Source organism: Pelecanus crispus, chromosome Z, assembly GCF_030463565.1.
Source record: "Pelecanus crispus isolate bPelCri1 chromosome Z, bPelCri1.pri, whole genome shotgun sequence".
Classification (NCBI taxonomy): domain Eukaryota; kingdom Metazoa; phylum Chordata; class Aves; order Pelecaniformes; family Pelecanidae; genus Pelecanus; species Pelecanus crispus.
The window spans coordinates 1,816,327-1,833,848 of NC_134676.1; the positions used below are offsets into that span (position 1 = coordinate 1,816,327).

Sequence of the window (17,522 nt, forward strand, 5' to 3'; positions counted from 1 at the left end):
TACTGACAGTCACTGTCCTGCCCTACGCTGATAACAGCAGCATCCACCTGGGTAAAGGACCTGAATCTGTCAAGATATGTTTTCAAGAGGAGCTTGCAGTCAAATACAACATAGAATAAAAAAAGCACACCAAAAAAAAAGAATCATAGAATCCTAGAATCGTTTAGGTTGGAAAAGACCTTTAAGACCATCCAGTCCAACCATTAACCTACACTACCAAGGCCACACTAAACCAATCAAGGGTAGACCAGACTAAACCATGTCCCCAAGTGCCACCTCTGCCCGTTTTTTGAACGCTTCCAGGGATGGGGACTCCCCCACCTCTCTGGGCAGCCTGGTCCAATGCTTGACCACCCTTTCCGTCAAGAAATTTTTCCTAATTTCCAGCCTAAACCTCCCCTGGCGCAGCTTGAGCCCATTTCCTCTCGTCCTATCACTAACTACTTGGGAGAAGAGACCAACACCCACCTCACTACACCCTCCTTTCAGGGAGTTGTAAGAGACACAAAAGATAAACCAAACCTCTCCAACAGCAGGTCACGGGTCAAACCCAGCCCAACCAAGAACACCGGCTGCAACCAGGCACTCAAATATTTGGTGGGTGCCTCTAAGCAACTTCTGGACAGCATGCCTTGGGACCATGGGGGACAAGAGATATCCCGGCCGTTGAGGTGAGAGGCCGCAGCTTTCAGTCTGTTATTCCAGCACAGCAAAGGAACACGACAACAGCAAAACAAAACCCGCTTCCCCGTTCCTCAGCCAGCTGGCGCTTCCCACCCGCCGAGAAGCGCGTCTCCCCTACCTGCCGGGTGCCTCTGGATCCCCTAAGGAGCATCTCAACTGAGAACCTGGCATTTGGACCTTCCTTTTCCCAGCTGAATTCCTTTAAACCAGAGCCTTGGGCTGACTGAGCCCCAGCACCCGGGAAGCCAGCCCCTTCCTCTCCTAACACCTGAAAGCACTTAATGACCTGGTAATGAGCCAGGTCTCCGTCCCTTGGGGTGCAGCATGACTTAGAGGGCTGATCCAGCCCTGGTACCACCTGTGGCTGGGGTCAAGGCCAGGCCAGGCTGGACAGTGACCAGTGAGGACACGACACAGAAGAAATACTGCTCCTGTGGGCTCTGGTGGGATGGGGGACGAGGCAGGTCCCTCTGGGACAGCGGTGTCTGAGCTAGGTCGTATCAAGCCTTTTATGTCCAACTCCTGTTTAAGGCTTTTTTTCTGGCCTTTAAAACCAGCACTGGGCTGCAGGTTAATCATGTGGCAGCGGAATTTCTCCTGGACATGCATGCAGTATCTTTTCTTGAAGGCGGTGCAGAAGTCAACGCTTCCACCCCGCTGGGCTCCGCAGTCCGGGCATTCCCTCTCCTGTCCGGTCTGCAAGGCCCAGCCTGTGCACGGCCACCCAACAGCTTCACAAAATCATGGAATCGTTGAGGTTGGAAAAGACCTTTAGATCATCAAGTCACGGAGAGGCAGCAGAGAGCGCTGGGGCGTGGATTGGAGACGTTTGTGCAGGGACCCGCATGGCTGCTCCCTCCGCTCTGCCGCAGCCGGGACAAGCCCAGCCAGTGCAGTAGGAAGGGGAGCGCAGCAGCACCTGGGAGGGGAGAACTCTGAGCTGATGGGATGTTTGCCCAAAACTGATAAAAGCTGAAGAGGAAGATGACCTTCAGCCAGATTGAAGAGTAGCCAGGGGATTTCCAAGAGCCTTGATAAGAAAGGAAATTGAATCCCAGCTGTCTATTTCACCGAATCCTTGTTATAACATTATGTGTTGATAATAAATCAGCAATCCACTTTGATCCTCATTTGATTTAAACCCCATGAACTAAGCAAATATCTTCTGAGACAGAAAAAAAAAAAAAAAGCCCTAGGCCACGGGAAACAGAGAGAGACCTCCTCGCTTCCCTGTTGCAGCCATCCTGCTGGCTGTAATAAAACATTTACACAAAAAGGAACAGGAGCCTGAGCATCACCAAAAAATGGCATAGATGCCAGTCTGGGAAATCATCTTTGCTTCTTTTTGGCCTGTTTTTTGGGGGGTTTATCTCTCCCCACCTTTTGCTTGCGAAGCCCAGGTGCCTGACACAGAGCTTATCTGCTACCGAGTCGACATTCTGCTAAGAATCTAGCCTCAAATGTCGCTTCCAAAATCTGACAGCAGTTTGGAGGCAAAGCCAGGAAAAGAAAAAAGCTGTCTTAAATTCTAACACAGTGCCTCAGTGAAGGGGCTGCAGTTAGAGGAGGGAGAGTGACCGTGACCCGAATGTACGAGGGGCTCCTGCCATCACTGTCAGATGCAAGGTTTGTAACACCATGCCCGGCTGGCGGACAGGCGGAGCTGTGCAAACTCGCCGTATGTGTGTAGAGACACTGCTAGATGCCTATGTGACAGAAAAATCACTGTGGACTGTAGTAGTGCGAGGGAAGAGATGTGGTGGGATAATGGGTGTTATACAGAGCAAAAGCAATTGTAATGGTAGAAATTACTTTAATTTACAATCAAATTACATTGCACTATAAATAAGACATGATAAAATACAAGAAAATAACTTTTTACAGTTAATAAACCCAAATTCTTCTTTTTTCTGAACATGTCCTCTGGATAAATAGCGAGAAAGGTACCAAAAAGTACTGCTACAAACATGATGCTCATGACAAATTCTTGGAGCCATTAATGGCTAAGAGAGGTTATTTTTTGGCAGCCCTTGGAAACTTCTTAAACTCAGCCTGTTTCTTTAAGAAAAGCTGAGCAAGGATATGATCTGCTGTTCCGTGGAAGTAAGCATTCATACGAAGAGTTTCCAGCTATGAAGAAAGAGACAATGTTTTAAAAAGAATAACCAGAGCTACCTGATCATTTTTACAATATGATATGGACTATTAAAGTGCACCTCAAATCCAAGATGAAAATGAATTAATATAGAAGTATATAGCTAAGGACAAGTCTTACACTGGGCTATCAAGATCACTGGGTATGTGCAACCTTAGATAAATACACCCTTGCTCCAGCTCCTAGGATACAGACTTGTTCAAGGCTTACAAAGATCTCTTTTTGAGCCCATCATGGGGGCTCAGCTTGTGAAGACCCTCCGCCTGTCCAGCCTGCTCCAGGACAAGCTCCGTCTCTGAACCACCAGCAGTACTGCACGCACAAACACGATCTGAATTCTGTCTTACACGCACGTACACACACACACACACGAGCACGTCACACCCTGCCACAGACCTTTCCTTTGCCTTCCCCACCTCCTGTTTCCGTGTACAGACCTTTGATATGCGTTGTGTGCCAAGCACTCACCACCAGAAGGGAATTTGCACTCTCCACGTACTTGACATATTCTTAGAATCTCTTTTGAAAGGTGCACACCAAAGCATAAAGCTTACGTGCAGGAGAAAAGCGTAAGATTATGTACAGCTGAACATTTTTTGACTCCCCTTGCCCATTCGAAGTCTCACCTGGTTGCCTGTACTGTAGGCTAGAATCAAAAGCAAATCCTCATCGCATATGCTCTGGATATAATGTTGGGTTCCGACAGGGAAAAATATGACATCTCCAATGCCGATGTTGAAGCTGGCAGTGACTCCAGATGAGAGAATAACTCCAGCCTGTTGCAAGTAAAGCAGCAATATTCAACAACCACAGTTTTCGGCATGCTGTTACTGGACAAATACACAGTGATGGTCCCAGCCCTGCACTGAAATCAGCTAGCGTAGCACCAGTGCTTTCACTGAGACTCCAAAAAGGTGGAGGGGTCCCAGGCAAGTTCCTGTGTAAGAACATGGTAAGTCCCTCATCTTACAGAGGCTCAGCATTCCATCTCAATTACCTTGGCACTTCAAATCTGCACTGAGTGAAAAACATAATAAAATCCTGTACTCTAAATCTTAATACTCACTACATTTTCTCTATTTATCTGTTCCTCAGAGGTGCTAAATCAAAAGTATTGCTTTTTTATTTTGTACTCCCAGCATTCAGGAGAGCGGGGATTCCTGTCATAAGCATGTGTGATTTTGCTGAGCTTAACAAGACTGATAAATTCTGCTCTTCATATAACTCCACTTTGAGTAGGCAAGCTTCCACAAATGTAACTGAGATCAAAATTTTGTACGGAGAAGGGGAGTGTGGACACTGAAAGTCTTGCAATAGTACTAACTGTAGTACTATTAATCAGGGCTGGGAATCAGTTATTAGGTCTGTAATTGTTACACAGCCAAACCTCCACTGACTTATCCCTCACCGATGTAACAAATTACCTGTCCGCAGCCGCTAATGACATAACCCATCTCATTAGCATTGAAGTGGAAGTGAGGCTGCCCCAGTTGATGGCTGAATATCCTCAGAGTTGCTAAGGTAAGGGTATTTTCATGCTGAAAAGCAGAACAAAAACATTCAGAAAACCATCCACGTTCGTTATATCCCTGTTATACACGACAAAGCAGTGATGAACCCACACAAATTGTGTACCGTGCCTTATGGTTAAATAGCTACAGTATCCAACTGAAAGCACATACCTTGTTCAGCGACTCACTAAAAATTTTTTCTGTTTCATTTAGTCCAGTGCCATTTATGCGGTAGCGAGCCCACTGGAAGATTCCTCCTGGAAAAGGGTGTTTTGCTGACCCTAAAATAAAGACAGCTAAATGAACATTTCCATCAAGGTTTGTTAGTGTTGCTTGCTAGTGTATTGGCCAACTTCAAGTCATTACTATGTACTTTAGTAATCATATTGCATCTGGCCTAATTTAAAATTTCAGTGTACTTTAAATGATGATGTGAATTTTGCATTTGATTTAGAAGAAAATTACACTTGAGGCCTCAAATCTTATGAGCCTCTGGAATCAAAAAGAAAGCCTGTTTAGCTTATCTGTCCTTCATGCACTATGCAATCTCCTTTACTGTATTTTTCTGTAGTCAGATAATCATAATGAAAAACTCCGACTAGATTTTTACCATCCCAAATTGCTATCAATAGCAATACACTTGAACGTGCTAACTTTCAGTATGTTAATTCATGCTAACCATTATGGTACCAATTGTGTATCACAACATTTTGTAAAGTAGTGCCAATGCAGAAGAACATTTTCATCCAAGCGCAAACATTTTTGTCATGCATCTATTTCTCATGACCTCCATCAGCTGTGTGTGGAGCTCTGGACCTATATTTGCTTTTTATAGCTTTTTGAACAGACTATACTACTTGGAACTACATTTTGCCACCTATGTTTATTAGGTGCTCACTGATAATCACTAGATGCAGGCTGTACAGAGGGTTGTTTAATACAATTGTTGATAAACCAAACAGTGACTATGGTTCAATGCTGTTTATGAAGTTGTATTTGTAAAAGAAAAGGGAGGTAATTAAGTATATGTTAAGGTATTTATTCATTGATGTTTCATACGCAAACACAAGATACTCTAAGAAGCTCAGCACCAGTCACTCTCCAGCTGATCTGCTGCAGGGCTTCCTGACCTATTAGATTTTAATTTCTGAACGAAAAGTTTAGGTTTAGGTTATTGCTTAGCTTAACTGCAGCAGGGAACACACCAGGCCTAGTTACATACACCAGCAGAGAACCTTGAGCTGGGAAGTATTTAGTTCATGCCCTGCTGCTTACTGGCATTCTGCTCTCATAACTACTGTTGCAGATAGAAACATTAAAATCAAAAGGGCAAACTACTTTGAGATAAGAATCAGGTTATACATCTTCAAAGGGCAGTAGTTAGATGTGTTATCAATCTATTTTTCATTTTATCACCTTAAATTCTTATGATTTCTCTATATACTTTTTAATTCCTGTTTCAGTGAACCGATTACAGATCCCCTCCTCTCCCCCTCTAGAAACAGAGAGCTCTTACATACAGAGTTCTCAGATGTATACCTTCGAGATTGTAGAAGTACTGCCATACAAGCCTGTCCGGAGACTGCACATAGGTGGCTTTTTGTACAAGCTCATCTAAGTTTGGTGGGAGGTTAATTGCTTGATCTTCTACTTGTTTCTTGAATGTTCTGATGAATTTAACTCCATCTTGTGGCTGCAGGACACACAACACGTATTAAGTTGACAGATACAGCAAACTGTGGGATTAAAAATCTGCTTCATCAAATATCCCACTTTAGTACCTGGTGGCAGACAAATTCCACCTTATGGACATACCTCATCTCTTTAATTGCCTCACCCTGTCAATACCCTATTTTGCTCCTTTCCTCCTCAGTTATCACAGAGATTTGGAGCAGAAGGGGAACTCGATCGGTTGCCCATCAAACTGTTTCAGGGTGGGAAGGTCTATCACAATTCTGTGGTTTGAACATGCAAATTCCTGACTCAGCAGAAACCCTGTGGCCTTAGTTGGCAATGTCCCATGAGCAAGACTAAGTCAGTTCAAATAAGATGCATTTTAACAAGCAGATGGACTTATCTATAGTTTCCTATGAGATCTTCTCATACCACAGAATTCATCAAGGGTCTATTGGGAAATTAGCTTTGGGCTTCACTATGTTATTTTCCCTTCCACCCTTGGAAATATGGTGGATCCTCAATGAACTGGGGATAAATGTGAAGCGTGGAGGAGAAAAAAGTTTCTTGGAGCCAGCATCACCATTTATTTCTCCTCATGTATAAAGGAACACACAGGGTGGCACAGCATTACACAAAGGACATGTGTACATCTTTCCACACTGATGGGACTAAAGAGAACAGCTGAGGTAGGGAGGATCCTCTCCAAGAAACAGAGAGAGAACCTGGACTGCCATGTTAATGTGTAGAAGACTAGACAGAGGCTGGCTATCCTACCATACAGACCTTTAATGCTCTAGCTGCTATATCCTCTGGGGTAGAGAAAAATGCATCATCTACATCCAAGGTCTGAAGTTCTTCATGTGTTGTGAAAAACAGCAAGAACACACAGTCTTCTGATCCTACATTCTTTATCCAATGCACAGTATTTCTAGGGAAGAAGATCACTTGACCAGCCGTGACATTGTATGTGGTAACCACACTGTCATCTGCACCAATTACTCCAATCCAGGCAGTACCCTGTAACATAATCAGAACTTAATGATCATAATGAAAGTTCTCATTTAATCCACATGCGGCAGATCAGTAATTCAAATAACCTGGAGGCCATTAGAAGAAAACAGATCCTGATGCACTAACAAGCCTGTGCGAACCTAAATCCAGAATAGCATTTTAAGTGACAAAATTTTATGTTTAAGGAACACATGACAAATACACATTGCTCATACTTAAACCATTTCTCATTAAAAGAGGCTGTGAACAGCTATAAAGGAGTCATCTTTGACCAAAAACTGCTGGAGAGAGGGCCAGGTGTTTGTAGAATGCCATACTCCAAGGACAATTCCCCCTTCCAGCTGGAGCTGTTCAGTTCTATGCTGATCAAAATATGAATAATTATTCTTAGAAATAAATTAAATTAATGATTGAGATATATCTAAGTACCTATGCTTCCAAAGAAAGATCACTGTGTTTTCAAATTAATATGCTATCTTGAACTCCTCATGGTGAGTTTCTATTTATCTCTTATTTTTTTATTTTTACAAATTTGAAATCTGATGCTCAGGTGAGATAGGGCAAACCTTTTCAAAGAAGATTTACTGGGGGCAGGGGGAAGGGTATTTGGTCTAGAAAAGAGAAAACTTTACGGGAACAAAACAGTCTTCCATGTATAAAAAGTTGAGAGAATGAAAGATGATCTGAGGGTCTCCACAGCCAATGGACATAAACAAGGAGAAAATAGATTTCTTCCCGCCCCCCAAAACCAAAAATGTGGTTTGTGTACCAGCACAAACTTTCTAATGGTTTGTGTGATGAAACATGGGAGACAACTATTTTTTGATTTTGTAATAGCTCCTTTGTTGAAGATTTTTAAAAACTGAACAAAACTCAGATACGCTTTAGGTATTCCTACCCTGCATCAATACAAGGGATGGAGCGAGAGGCTTTTTGAGAGCCTTAACAGTCCTTCATCTCTCTGATTCTGTGATGGCTCTATAATATAATTACTTTAATCAGTGTAAGCACTTGGATAAGTGCATAAAATTCTGTAACTTTCAGGTATCCAAAGTTTCCTCTGACCTCAGTTTTTATACTTCATTGGAAGCTACAGGTGTTTGGTCCTCTTGCAAGTAACAAGATTAAACAGCCTATTTCAAGCACCTCCATTTGAAAGTGTTATTTCAAGCAAGAAAAGTAATGGCATACATCAATCAATGGCAACTCTGCTTCTGTTACCTGTTAACATTTGTATATAATGTATATGTAATTTTTTTTTTTTTTAACATATGTACATCTTCTATATATACTTGATACTTTAAACTGCAAAACCAACAGGGAAAGCCGAAATAATCAGGTAATACCTGTAGCAGGTAGCCATGTTCATTGGCATTAAAATGCCAGTGGGGAGCCCGAAGCCCTTTGCTCTTGATCCGTAAGGTTCCAACAGTCATTTTGGAGCGATGGCTATTGATACTTTTTCCAAATTCCTTTTCTTCATCACTTTGATATTCATTTACATCCTTCCTGAATCTTGCCCAGCGAATTTCACCACCTGGGTAGCTATATACCTGTAAAGTTAGTGAGAGTGGAGAATTGTATTAATTGTGGACAGTGGTGACCAAACAATCCAAAAATACTTCAGAAAATTCTTGGTCTGGGCAATACTGAAGGGACCTATTCCTTTTCTCATTGAGGATTCTCTCTGTATGCATTTTAGTCACATTTCAAGATCATTTATATACTTCCTCATGTTGTGATGTAATAGTATTGTTTCTACAAATGAAAAATAAATAGCGATATCAAGAACAAAATTATTGGCTCCTCTTCTCTTTATGTCATTCTGATTTGGAAAATCGGTTACATATATGCAAACTTTTAGATTCAAAACGTTTAGAACATTTCCTGAGTGAGACATTTTCCTGAATTTCTACAGTTGCAAACTATTTGCACCTGAAACTATTCCTTTCCCAATATTTGTACTGCCTCTAGAACATGTTTTGTACTTGAAAGAATCATCTTGCACTGAGGAAGGGCATATTAAAAGGGTTGCTCCCCTCTTAAACACTTTTGTTTACATTCTTACAAACATTTTTTGTTTGAAAATGAATTACATAGTTACATCTAACACAAAAAAGTACCAGAATGGCTGTTGTCAGTTTAAAGTGCCCTACTATCTAATCCATCCTTTTCCCTCTTTTGCTGAGAAGCAAAAATTAATCAGAAATTATTTTTTATATAAAGATACATTTAGAAGATGGAGTATGTCTTTAGAGTTTGCGCAAAGGATATGTTTCTCCTCAAAGTATCCAAATACACCTAAACAAAACCTACATAATTCCTAGGGTTTCATTACATTGTCAATTAATTCATTTTAGCTCACTGAAACAAGACCAGGGAGTTCATTTTTTTCTTGCAACATAATTTGTTTGAACCCAGTCCTAAGAATGAAAAAGTTAGTGTGTTACTCAGCTTACATTAAAATTTGATCGTCCTGGTTTTGTTCTCAGAATTTCATACTCTGTAATTTCAGAATCACATATAAAATGGTTGCCTTGTCTTGTAAGCCTAATTTGTTGGAGCAATTATTTAGCTCTCCAAGAGGCACTCCAGAGATCCATACCACTTCCAACATCTGTTATGAATTGGAGTGAAACGCTGTCAGGAAGTTTGCGTCTCTCCCCATGGATTATAAAAGAAGCCTGGATAACAGGTTTAGACTGATCACCTAATGCTTAAAAATTAGTTAGGTGAAACGAATTCATTAAACTTCTACATATGATGCTAGAATATTATTGCACAAAATGAACAATTTACCTTTGATTTCCCCAGATGATACAGGAACTGGAATTTGAAATCCACACTTCTTTCATCTGGTTTTGGGGAAGATGCACCATCGTCTTTAATACCCGTGTCTCTCATGTAGGAAGTGTTCTTTACATAGACCAAGGACAGGACCAGCACTCCTATTGCGGTGGTGATAACACAGGCCAACAGACAAACTAGGAAGACTTTCATTAGGGACCAGCTGCCCTTTCTTTCCTGAAATTAATAAAAAGGCCCACCCCCCAAAAAAGAAAGCTTTATTAGATCTAACACAAAGGAGAAAGTTTGTGATAGTTCTTTTGTAATCAAAACAGTATGCCTTTCAGAAACACAGGTATCAGCAAATTACTGGGCACAGTACAGGGAAATCTCATAGAGTGCGTTATCAGATCATTGCTGTCCTTTCATTATTTCATCAAGTAAAACCATGTCTTCATCATCCTGGGGTCTTACAAACCGATAAATATTTTTTCATTGCTGTTTCTAATCTATAACACAAAACACTGAAGACCTGTAGCATCCACTCCTGGCAAACCTTCATCTCCAGGGCAGAAATGCTGCCTCTGCTTTACGTCACATCTCACATGGCCCAGCTCCCTGGCAGTGAAGACAGGCCAGAATGGGGAAATTGCACCTGTACTAACTCTCTGGGCATCATTTCTTTACTGCAAATTTCCTCTGTGGACATTCAGGCCTCTGGAGGAGAGTGAAGGGGAGGAGCAGCTGGGCACGCAGAAGCACAAGTTCTGTACAGAAGGCCAAGGCACTTCTGGCACCACGAAGCACCACCTTAGTGAGGATGTTTGGCGTTTCCTGTCCCTTAACCATTTTTGCTGCTGAAGTTGCAGCTTCAGACGAATAGAGACTGCATTCTCCGGCCCAGATTTTAAAACTGTTTACTGATTCTAGGTGCACAGCTTGATCTACCTTTGAAAACCTGATTTTTCAGATAGTGAGTGCCTGAAAATGAGCTATGAATGTTGATTTCTTAAGCTAGACAATCAGAAATAAAAAAATTGAAGACTACTTGCAGATTTTAACAAAATGACCTTTTTCATGAATCTATTTGACAAAAGCTCTTTACAGATACGTCTCTCTTGCCAGCAGAAAAGTGCTCAAAATATCACCCTATTCTATTCAGTAATAATCTTTTCTTCAGTTCAAACGACTCCCTTTTTAAAGCTTGTGTTCAATTAAATATCACAACAATAGTACTCGGACCACAGAGTCTCATCAGAGAACAAGGCTTTACAGTTAAATGCATTCGAAATCTCCATTTTCCAGATTTGAAGGATCTTTAATATACAGCATTTTCACAGCAGTGGCACCAATTCCGTAATTATTTTTAAAGCCAAAAGAATGCTGTACAAATTACATAATAATAACTAATACCCAACTGTGTGGAGTGAGTTATGTTGTGAGGAAATCGGTAGCCATGGTATATTTCTAGCCAAGAAGCAGCACTGTGCCGACTGCAAAGAAATGTAACGGCTGATGAGCAATATGCCAACTCTTACTGCACAAAGTTAATTCAAATCCCAAGAAGCAAAATCTTTAATGGGAAAATTACTGAGAATTACTTTTCTCAAGGGGGAAAAAAAAAAAAGATGAAACAGTACTCTAATGTGTAACTCAGAGATACTAAATATTACCACAAGATAAGCTTTTAAGTAGCTCTTTCTGTTAAAATCAATGGGGAATGCTCCAAAGATAATTACTTTGTCCAGTAGTTACAGGATAAAGAATTTAGCCATCAACTTAAGTGGGGCCAGGGAATTATGTCTCACAGTTCAGATCCTAGCTAGTGCACATGGAGCTATGCATTTTAGGACCTTAGTAACTGTAGCCCTTTAGAGCTTTTATTTTCTTCAGGACCTTCTTAATAGTATAGTATTAGGTCATATTACAAAATCATATAAGGGTTTAACCTTCAGACTGACTGTTAATAACGTTTTGATAGCACTGTAAAAGAAAATGACTGGTACCTCTTTCTTTGGCCACTCATTTCCTTTTGAAGAACTTTGTATGCTCTCTCCGTGCATTTCAAATGCCTGGTTATCCATTTAGTAAGGCTGAAATAGATTAGTCCACAGAAGACAAGAAAAACATTAAAACAAAAGAAAGTTAATTCCGATATGCACTCAGTTATGTTACAGAGCACAGGGAAGTGACTCTTCTTCTGCATAGTAACACTTATGGTCTTTAGTGCAGTACCATCGTGCAGAAATGTGATGCAATACAACAAACTCTTTTTCACTAAAGTACAATAGAAAGGTTTCAGCCTCCACATTCAGATTTAATATTATTCATGTATCGCATGAACCCTAAGACACGGCATGACAATGCGTCTGAACCACCAAATACTTGGGGAAAAAACCCAGGCCATCTAGTCCCGTTACCTATGCTAAGGACCTAATACATTTAAATAACAGTTTTGGCTGGTTGTGTAATCTACTTTTACAACCACAAAACCAGTTGAGGTTCCAGAACTTCTCGGCAACCCATTTCCCCGCATACATGTTATCATCGTTAAGGTTTTCACAAGCCTAAATCACTCTTGCTGCAATGGAACTGCAACCTTTTACCCTCCTGCAATGGACCTAACTACACAGGAAATTCCCTACTAGGCGAGGCCAACAGTACATCCAGCCTAGTGTTTTTTCTGATAGGACTTCAGGACATGATAAGGGAGAGCATTGCCTGGCTACTGCTTCCAGGTTACACCTTTCAGACTTTACAAACACACATAACTGTTGGATGAGAGATGCTAGAGGAAATAGCCTCTTCCCTTTAGATTTCACTCTATGAAAAACTCCACGACTTAGACAAAGTCTTTTCTGAACTTGCTGATACTCCCTGACCTCCCAAGTTTACTGCTTGCAGGTTAAAACAAAGAGCACTTCTCAGTCCTAAACAGATCTCCTACCGGCTCCTTTAAGGCCCCCTACATCTCAGTATTGTGGGATTTGAGCAACAACAAACGCACGTCCCCCTCTCCAAGCTGAAGGTCCCAGCCTTTTTAGTCTCTCCCTATTAGGCACCTCTTCCATCTCCATGATCATTTCAGTCACTCTCCTCTGGACCTTCTCTAACCCCACCACATTATGAAAATAAAGAATAGCAATAGATTTTGTTGTTAACTGCTCTCCAAGTACTGTTTTCTACTTCCCTAAAAATAATTTAATATAGACTAGGATTCCTTATTTTGAGGCACACAAGCGTTAAATGTTGCTACCTAGTCATAAAAAGGAAACTGGGTTTGTGCAATACATAGTGTTTGTAATGACCTCTCTTTTTTTTTCCCCTCCCCCTCATTTCCTTGATATATTCCATGTTTGATTACGTACTCCCAAACTTCTAGGAAACTGAGGTTAAGCTTATTACCCTATAATTCTTTGGTATCATTTAGATGACTTTGTTAAAGGTTACTTTGCTAGTCCCATTTCTAGACCCTCATGGGACTGCACTGAGTTCTGAACATTACTGATACCTCGAAGATAGCTTCAGCCATTTCTCCAAGAGCTTAGTGTTAACACCAGTAGGCACAGTCTGAACACAGGTAGCTTCCGTAAGAGCTATCAGTCATGTCTTCCCTGTGTTTTATCCACCACCCATTGCCACTGATGTTTTAAGTAAACATTACACTTCCACTGACATAACTTATTACTCTCTGCAAGGAGGTCATGGACAAAATTTTCCTTGGTCCTCCCTTATATCAGTAAGGGACTTATCGTTTACTTTCATAAGCAATAAGGAACTTTTGGGTTATTTTATTTCTTTGACAGCTCTTCCTCCTTGTATCTCATTGTGCTTTGGACTTTCCAAAAAGCACAAAAGTCCAAGATGACTCATCTTTAGGGACAATTCTAGCTATTCCTGTAATGCATCCTTCTTGAAGACCACTGAGGACTACAAAACATGTTACATTTATTTTCACTGTTTCACATTAGGATATCCTACAACTATATCTTAAATATATGTATTTTCACGAACTGCCAAACTTCTGAGCACCTTTTTCCTAGACTTTTTTCATAAGATTTTGCAAACAGATCTTTGCATTTCTTGCAGTTGCTTTTTTCTAGTCTTCTTTTCCATTCAAAAAAATCTTGAAAACCTTGTGAGAAAATTCTTGTATTAACCTCCACCTTTTGTATCAAAACCTGACATCATCCTAGTCTAAAAATACCCTGGATACTCTGTATTCAGTTTATTCTTCCCAACAAATATTTGGTTAACTAGTATCTCCTCAAGGCAACTTATTCTGTCAGTTTACAAAAATGTTTTTCCATCTTATCCTTCTTGGTTTGGTGGTCTTAATGGTAGGTCCTCAACATGAAAGTATGACAATAAAAGAAGAAAAATACTGTTAACAGATCATCTCCCTCTATATTCTAGACTTCAATACAAAGGTAAATATTCATAGAGAAACATACATTCCCTTTTCTTCAGGAGCCACCTCCACTTTTTTCCTGTATTAACAAATGAAATATCCCACCAAGTAAACATTTGTATTGCCTATATCACAGCTTTGTATAGAACCTTGTACATTCTTCCATTTGGTTTCCATACAGCCTGCACTAGTATAGACAACTTAGTGAATATGTCTGCTTAACATTTGTTTTCCATATTGCTTCAATCCTTTTTATAAAAGCCCTATATCCACAGTTACTATGCCTCTGGTAACCTTTCCAGTGATAACACATTCTTTTGTCATCAGTCCCCATTAATTCTAGTTTAAAACCTTCCTTTCTAAGTTGGTAAGCCTAAACTTAAAGAAGGACTTATTTTTCTTTATGAGACAGAGCCCACCTCTCCTCAGCAGTCCCTTCTTTTCTGTTCTTGAAGAGCTGTGAAAGCTCAGCTATTCAAATTGGCAACAGCAGGATCAGGTGAATTAAAATTAAGGAAAAGTTTTTCTCATTTCCCTTTGAACAGCAATTCTCTCTGCATAGCGAGAGACCTACCAACTGTAAAGTTGACCAAATATTTTGAGTAAGGACACAAAAATTGAAAACCAGGGTAGATCACAGAATCCACGATCAACAAGAAAATATACATCATTATTTTCAAGGCTTTCAGAATTCCAGATACTCTTTTTTTTATATATATATATATATATGTGAGAATCTATAAGCATCTCTTGGAAAACAAATACAACTGCTCTGGCAGTGTCAAGAGTTACATAGGAAAAGAATTACTAGGTTGACAATGAGTGACTATGGGGTTTGCAGTTTTTCAGATCCTCCTTTTCAGACTAAACCAGGTGCAAACTGTAGCCAAATTAAGCCTCTGCTGGCAGCACTGTTAGTCTTCATGATATCTGGAGCCTGAAATCAAGTTTTCCTATATCAGCACCTTTTTGTATCAGTGTGAATACAGAGAGATTTGCTAATGCAAATGGACTGTTACAGAGGAAAAGATAGCTGCAGAATACAGTCATTCCATTTAAAGACCAGTATCACAATGGACTCTCTCATTAAGCCTTTAAAGGGCAAAAATCCCCAAGACAAAAATCCCATCTTTTCTCCTCCCACCGTGCCAAGTCAGTGTCTTACCACAGATAGGATCGTCACAAGATTTAAGAGCACAACACTTGTCTTCATCAAAGCCTTTACTTCCCTCAATGCCGTTTTACTGATATATATACACTGTCATTCAGGAAGTGCCCTCATAAAAAGATTTCCTGTATATGCAAATACATAGGATCACAAATACTTGTGTACATCCTTAGCAAACAGTTCTTGTCATTTGCTCAGAACAGTGACTCTCCTTCTATCTAGTCCTGCTATTTTATTTTAGTATTTCCTCCAAATCCTGGTCTCTGTCTTTCTGCCCGCCTGCCTTGTTTTTCCCACTGTCACTACGGAAGACTGTAGTTCAATAAAATTCCTTTTCTCTGATCTAGCCTCAAGGACAAGAATTTTTGTTTAGTACTTGATTTACGTATTCCGTTACCTTTCTTCAGTGGCAACTTCTTTATTCTAACTTAACAGCAAACTAAATTCCAACTGTAATTACAAAAACTGACCAGCATATACAACCAAAAAGTTAGGTTTTTTCTATTGATATGTAAGGGATCAAATCCCTCTCTAAAATACTCTTTAATGGCCATAAAAATCTTGATAGCATTTAAAAAAAATTATTTTTATCTGAAACCAGTTGTCTCCACTTACTAATGGTGTTTTATTGGTATTTTTAGAATTTTATTCTATTCTTATTTGAATTTCTACTGTTTATAACTAGAAAGTGTCACTCATTTGTTGCTTAGTTTCATACACTTAAGGTACTTTTATCTTGTGCTGTACAGTGCCTCACACAGTGTCCATGATCATACGTGGCCAATATAAAGTCAGTAGATATGAATAATCAATAATGTCAACAATACTTCTAGTTGTTACCTAGGTCTGTGTGCCATAAAAAATGAAAAAAGTTGTACTGCAATTCTTCATCAAGGTACATTAAACTGATAAAGGAGAAATATCTGGAGACTAATAAAACCACCTCCAAAGAACAAGGAATCTCACAGATACGGATAGGTATGAGAATTCTCCAAGGAGGAATTAATGAAAAAGACTTTCTAAATAGCAAACAAACTCTGCCCTAACATCAAGAGAAGTTCTAAGGGAGCAGAGGATGCTTTACATTTGTCCTACGCACCCCTGCAAGGAGGATACAAGGGGAATATAACCTCTAAGTGCTCTCAGGGCATCAAGTCTTGCTTTAAGTCCACCTTGCTTGTGCTACCGGCACCCCGAGGAGTATCTGTACACCTGGGTGAATAAATCTACCTTTCTGCTGCAAGCTACATGGGCCACAAGCCCCTCCAGAAACAGGAGAGCTACAACAGCTTTGGCAGTGCCACACTAGCTGTGCTGAGAGTTTGAGGTATACTAGCTCAAATGATGAAGCGTACACACACTGTGCGTAACTACCTACATGTGGCATCCCGAGTAGTGCAAAAGTAGAGCAAATTCATTGTAACCCACACTCAGACATGTGTGATGTCAAGAAAAACCCTCATCTTCCCTTGCACAGCTGAATTCCTTTGATAAAATGACCTCTGGCAAACAGATACTGTCTTAATACAGTTATATCCACAGTATTGGTTGCTTTGTACCTTCATGTCTCAGCAATGCCATGCCTTCTAAAAGCTTCTACAAGAAAGTTTTTTAGAGGAGTAATTGAGTAATTTCATTTTCTGTACTCTGATTTCAGATCTAGCTCTCAGCATTTGAGAAAGACCAATAAAATCTGTCTGAAATACATTATTACGTATTACTTATGATCTACCTATGTTCTCATGATGCCGTGACAGTCATAAAATGAAGTCATTGTCATCTCTCTACTTACTAATTCTAACAGGAAGATGGCAGAAATACATAGCTAGTTGTCCGTCTACTTTTTCTTCTGGTTTCTATTTAATTTCTCAGAATCAGTACATGCTCAGGTACCTGCTTTCTCATGTGTACCTATAAATATCCAGATAAAAAGGGAACGGCTCACTAGAAAGGCATGTTGCCATACATATTTTGTTTACTGACAGCATAAAATGCTAGGCTACATTATAGAAGCCTCAGAAAACGTTCTGTCAATATATTTCAGTTCACAACTCAAATTACTACTTACAGGTTTTCTCTTTGTCTCTCAATTTGCTGCTGCCAAATGGGATAAGTCCT

General features: G+C 40.1%; 1 protein-coding gene across 3 annotated transcripts; it reads right to left on the reverse strand.

Annotated features, from left to right (window-relative positions):
* Positions 1-2,501: 2,501 nt before the first annotated feature.
* Positions 2,502-17,513, reverse strand: LOC104038989 (uncharacterized). 3 transcript variants are annotated; one of them, XM_075726873.1, is made up of 10 exons: positions 17,473-17,513; positions 11,832-11,918; positions 9,838-10,062; positions 8,385-8,591; positions 6,811-7,044; positions 5,890-6,043; positions 4,522-4,631; positions 4,264-4,377; positions 3,466-3,615; positions 2,502-2,814 (listed from the first exon to the last, which is right to left on the reverse strand). In XM_075726873.1, the coding sequence occupies exons 2-10, from the start codon at positions 11,907-11,909 to the stop codon at positions 2,698-2,700; spliced, it is 1,389 nt and encodes a 462-aa protein (XP_075582988.1). In that variant the 5' UTR covers positions 11,910-11,918; positions 17,473-17,513; the 3' UTR covers positions 2,502-2,697. The 3 variants fall into 3 exon arrangements, with proteins under 3 accessions (XP_075582988.1, XP_075582989.1, XP_075582990.1); XM_075726874.1 differs by lacking the exon at positions 17,473-17,513 and adding an exon at positions 15,402-15,442; XM_075726875.1 differs by lacking the exon at positions 17,473-17,513 and having other exon boundaries at positions 11,832-11,941.
* Between the last annotated feature and the right edge of the window lie 9 nt (positions 17,514-17,522).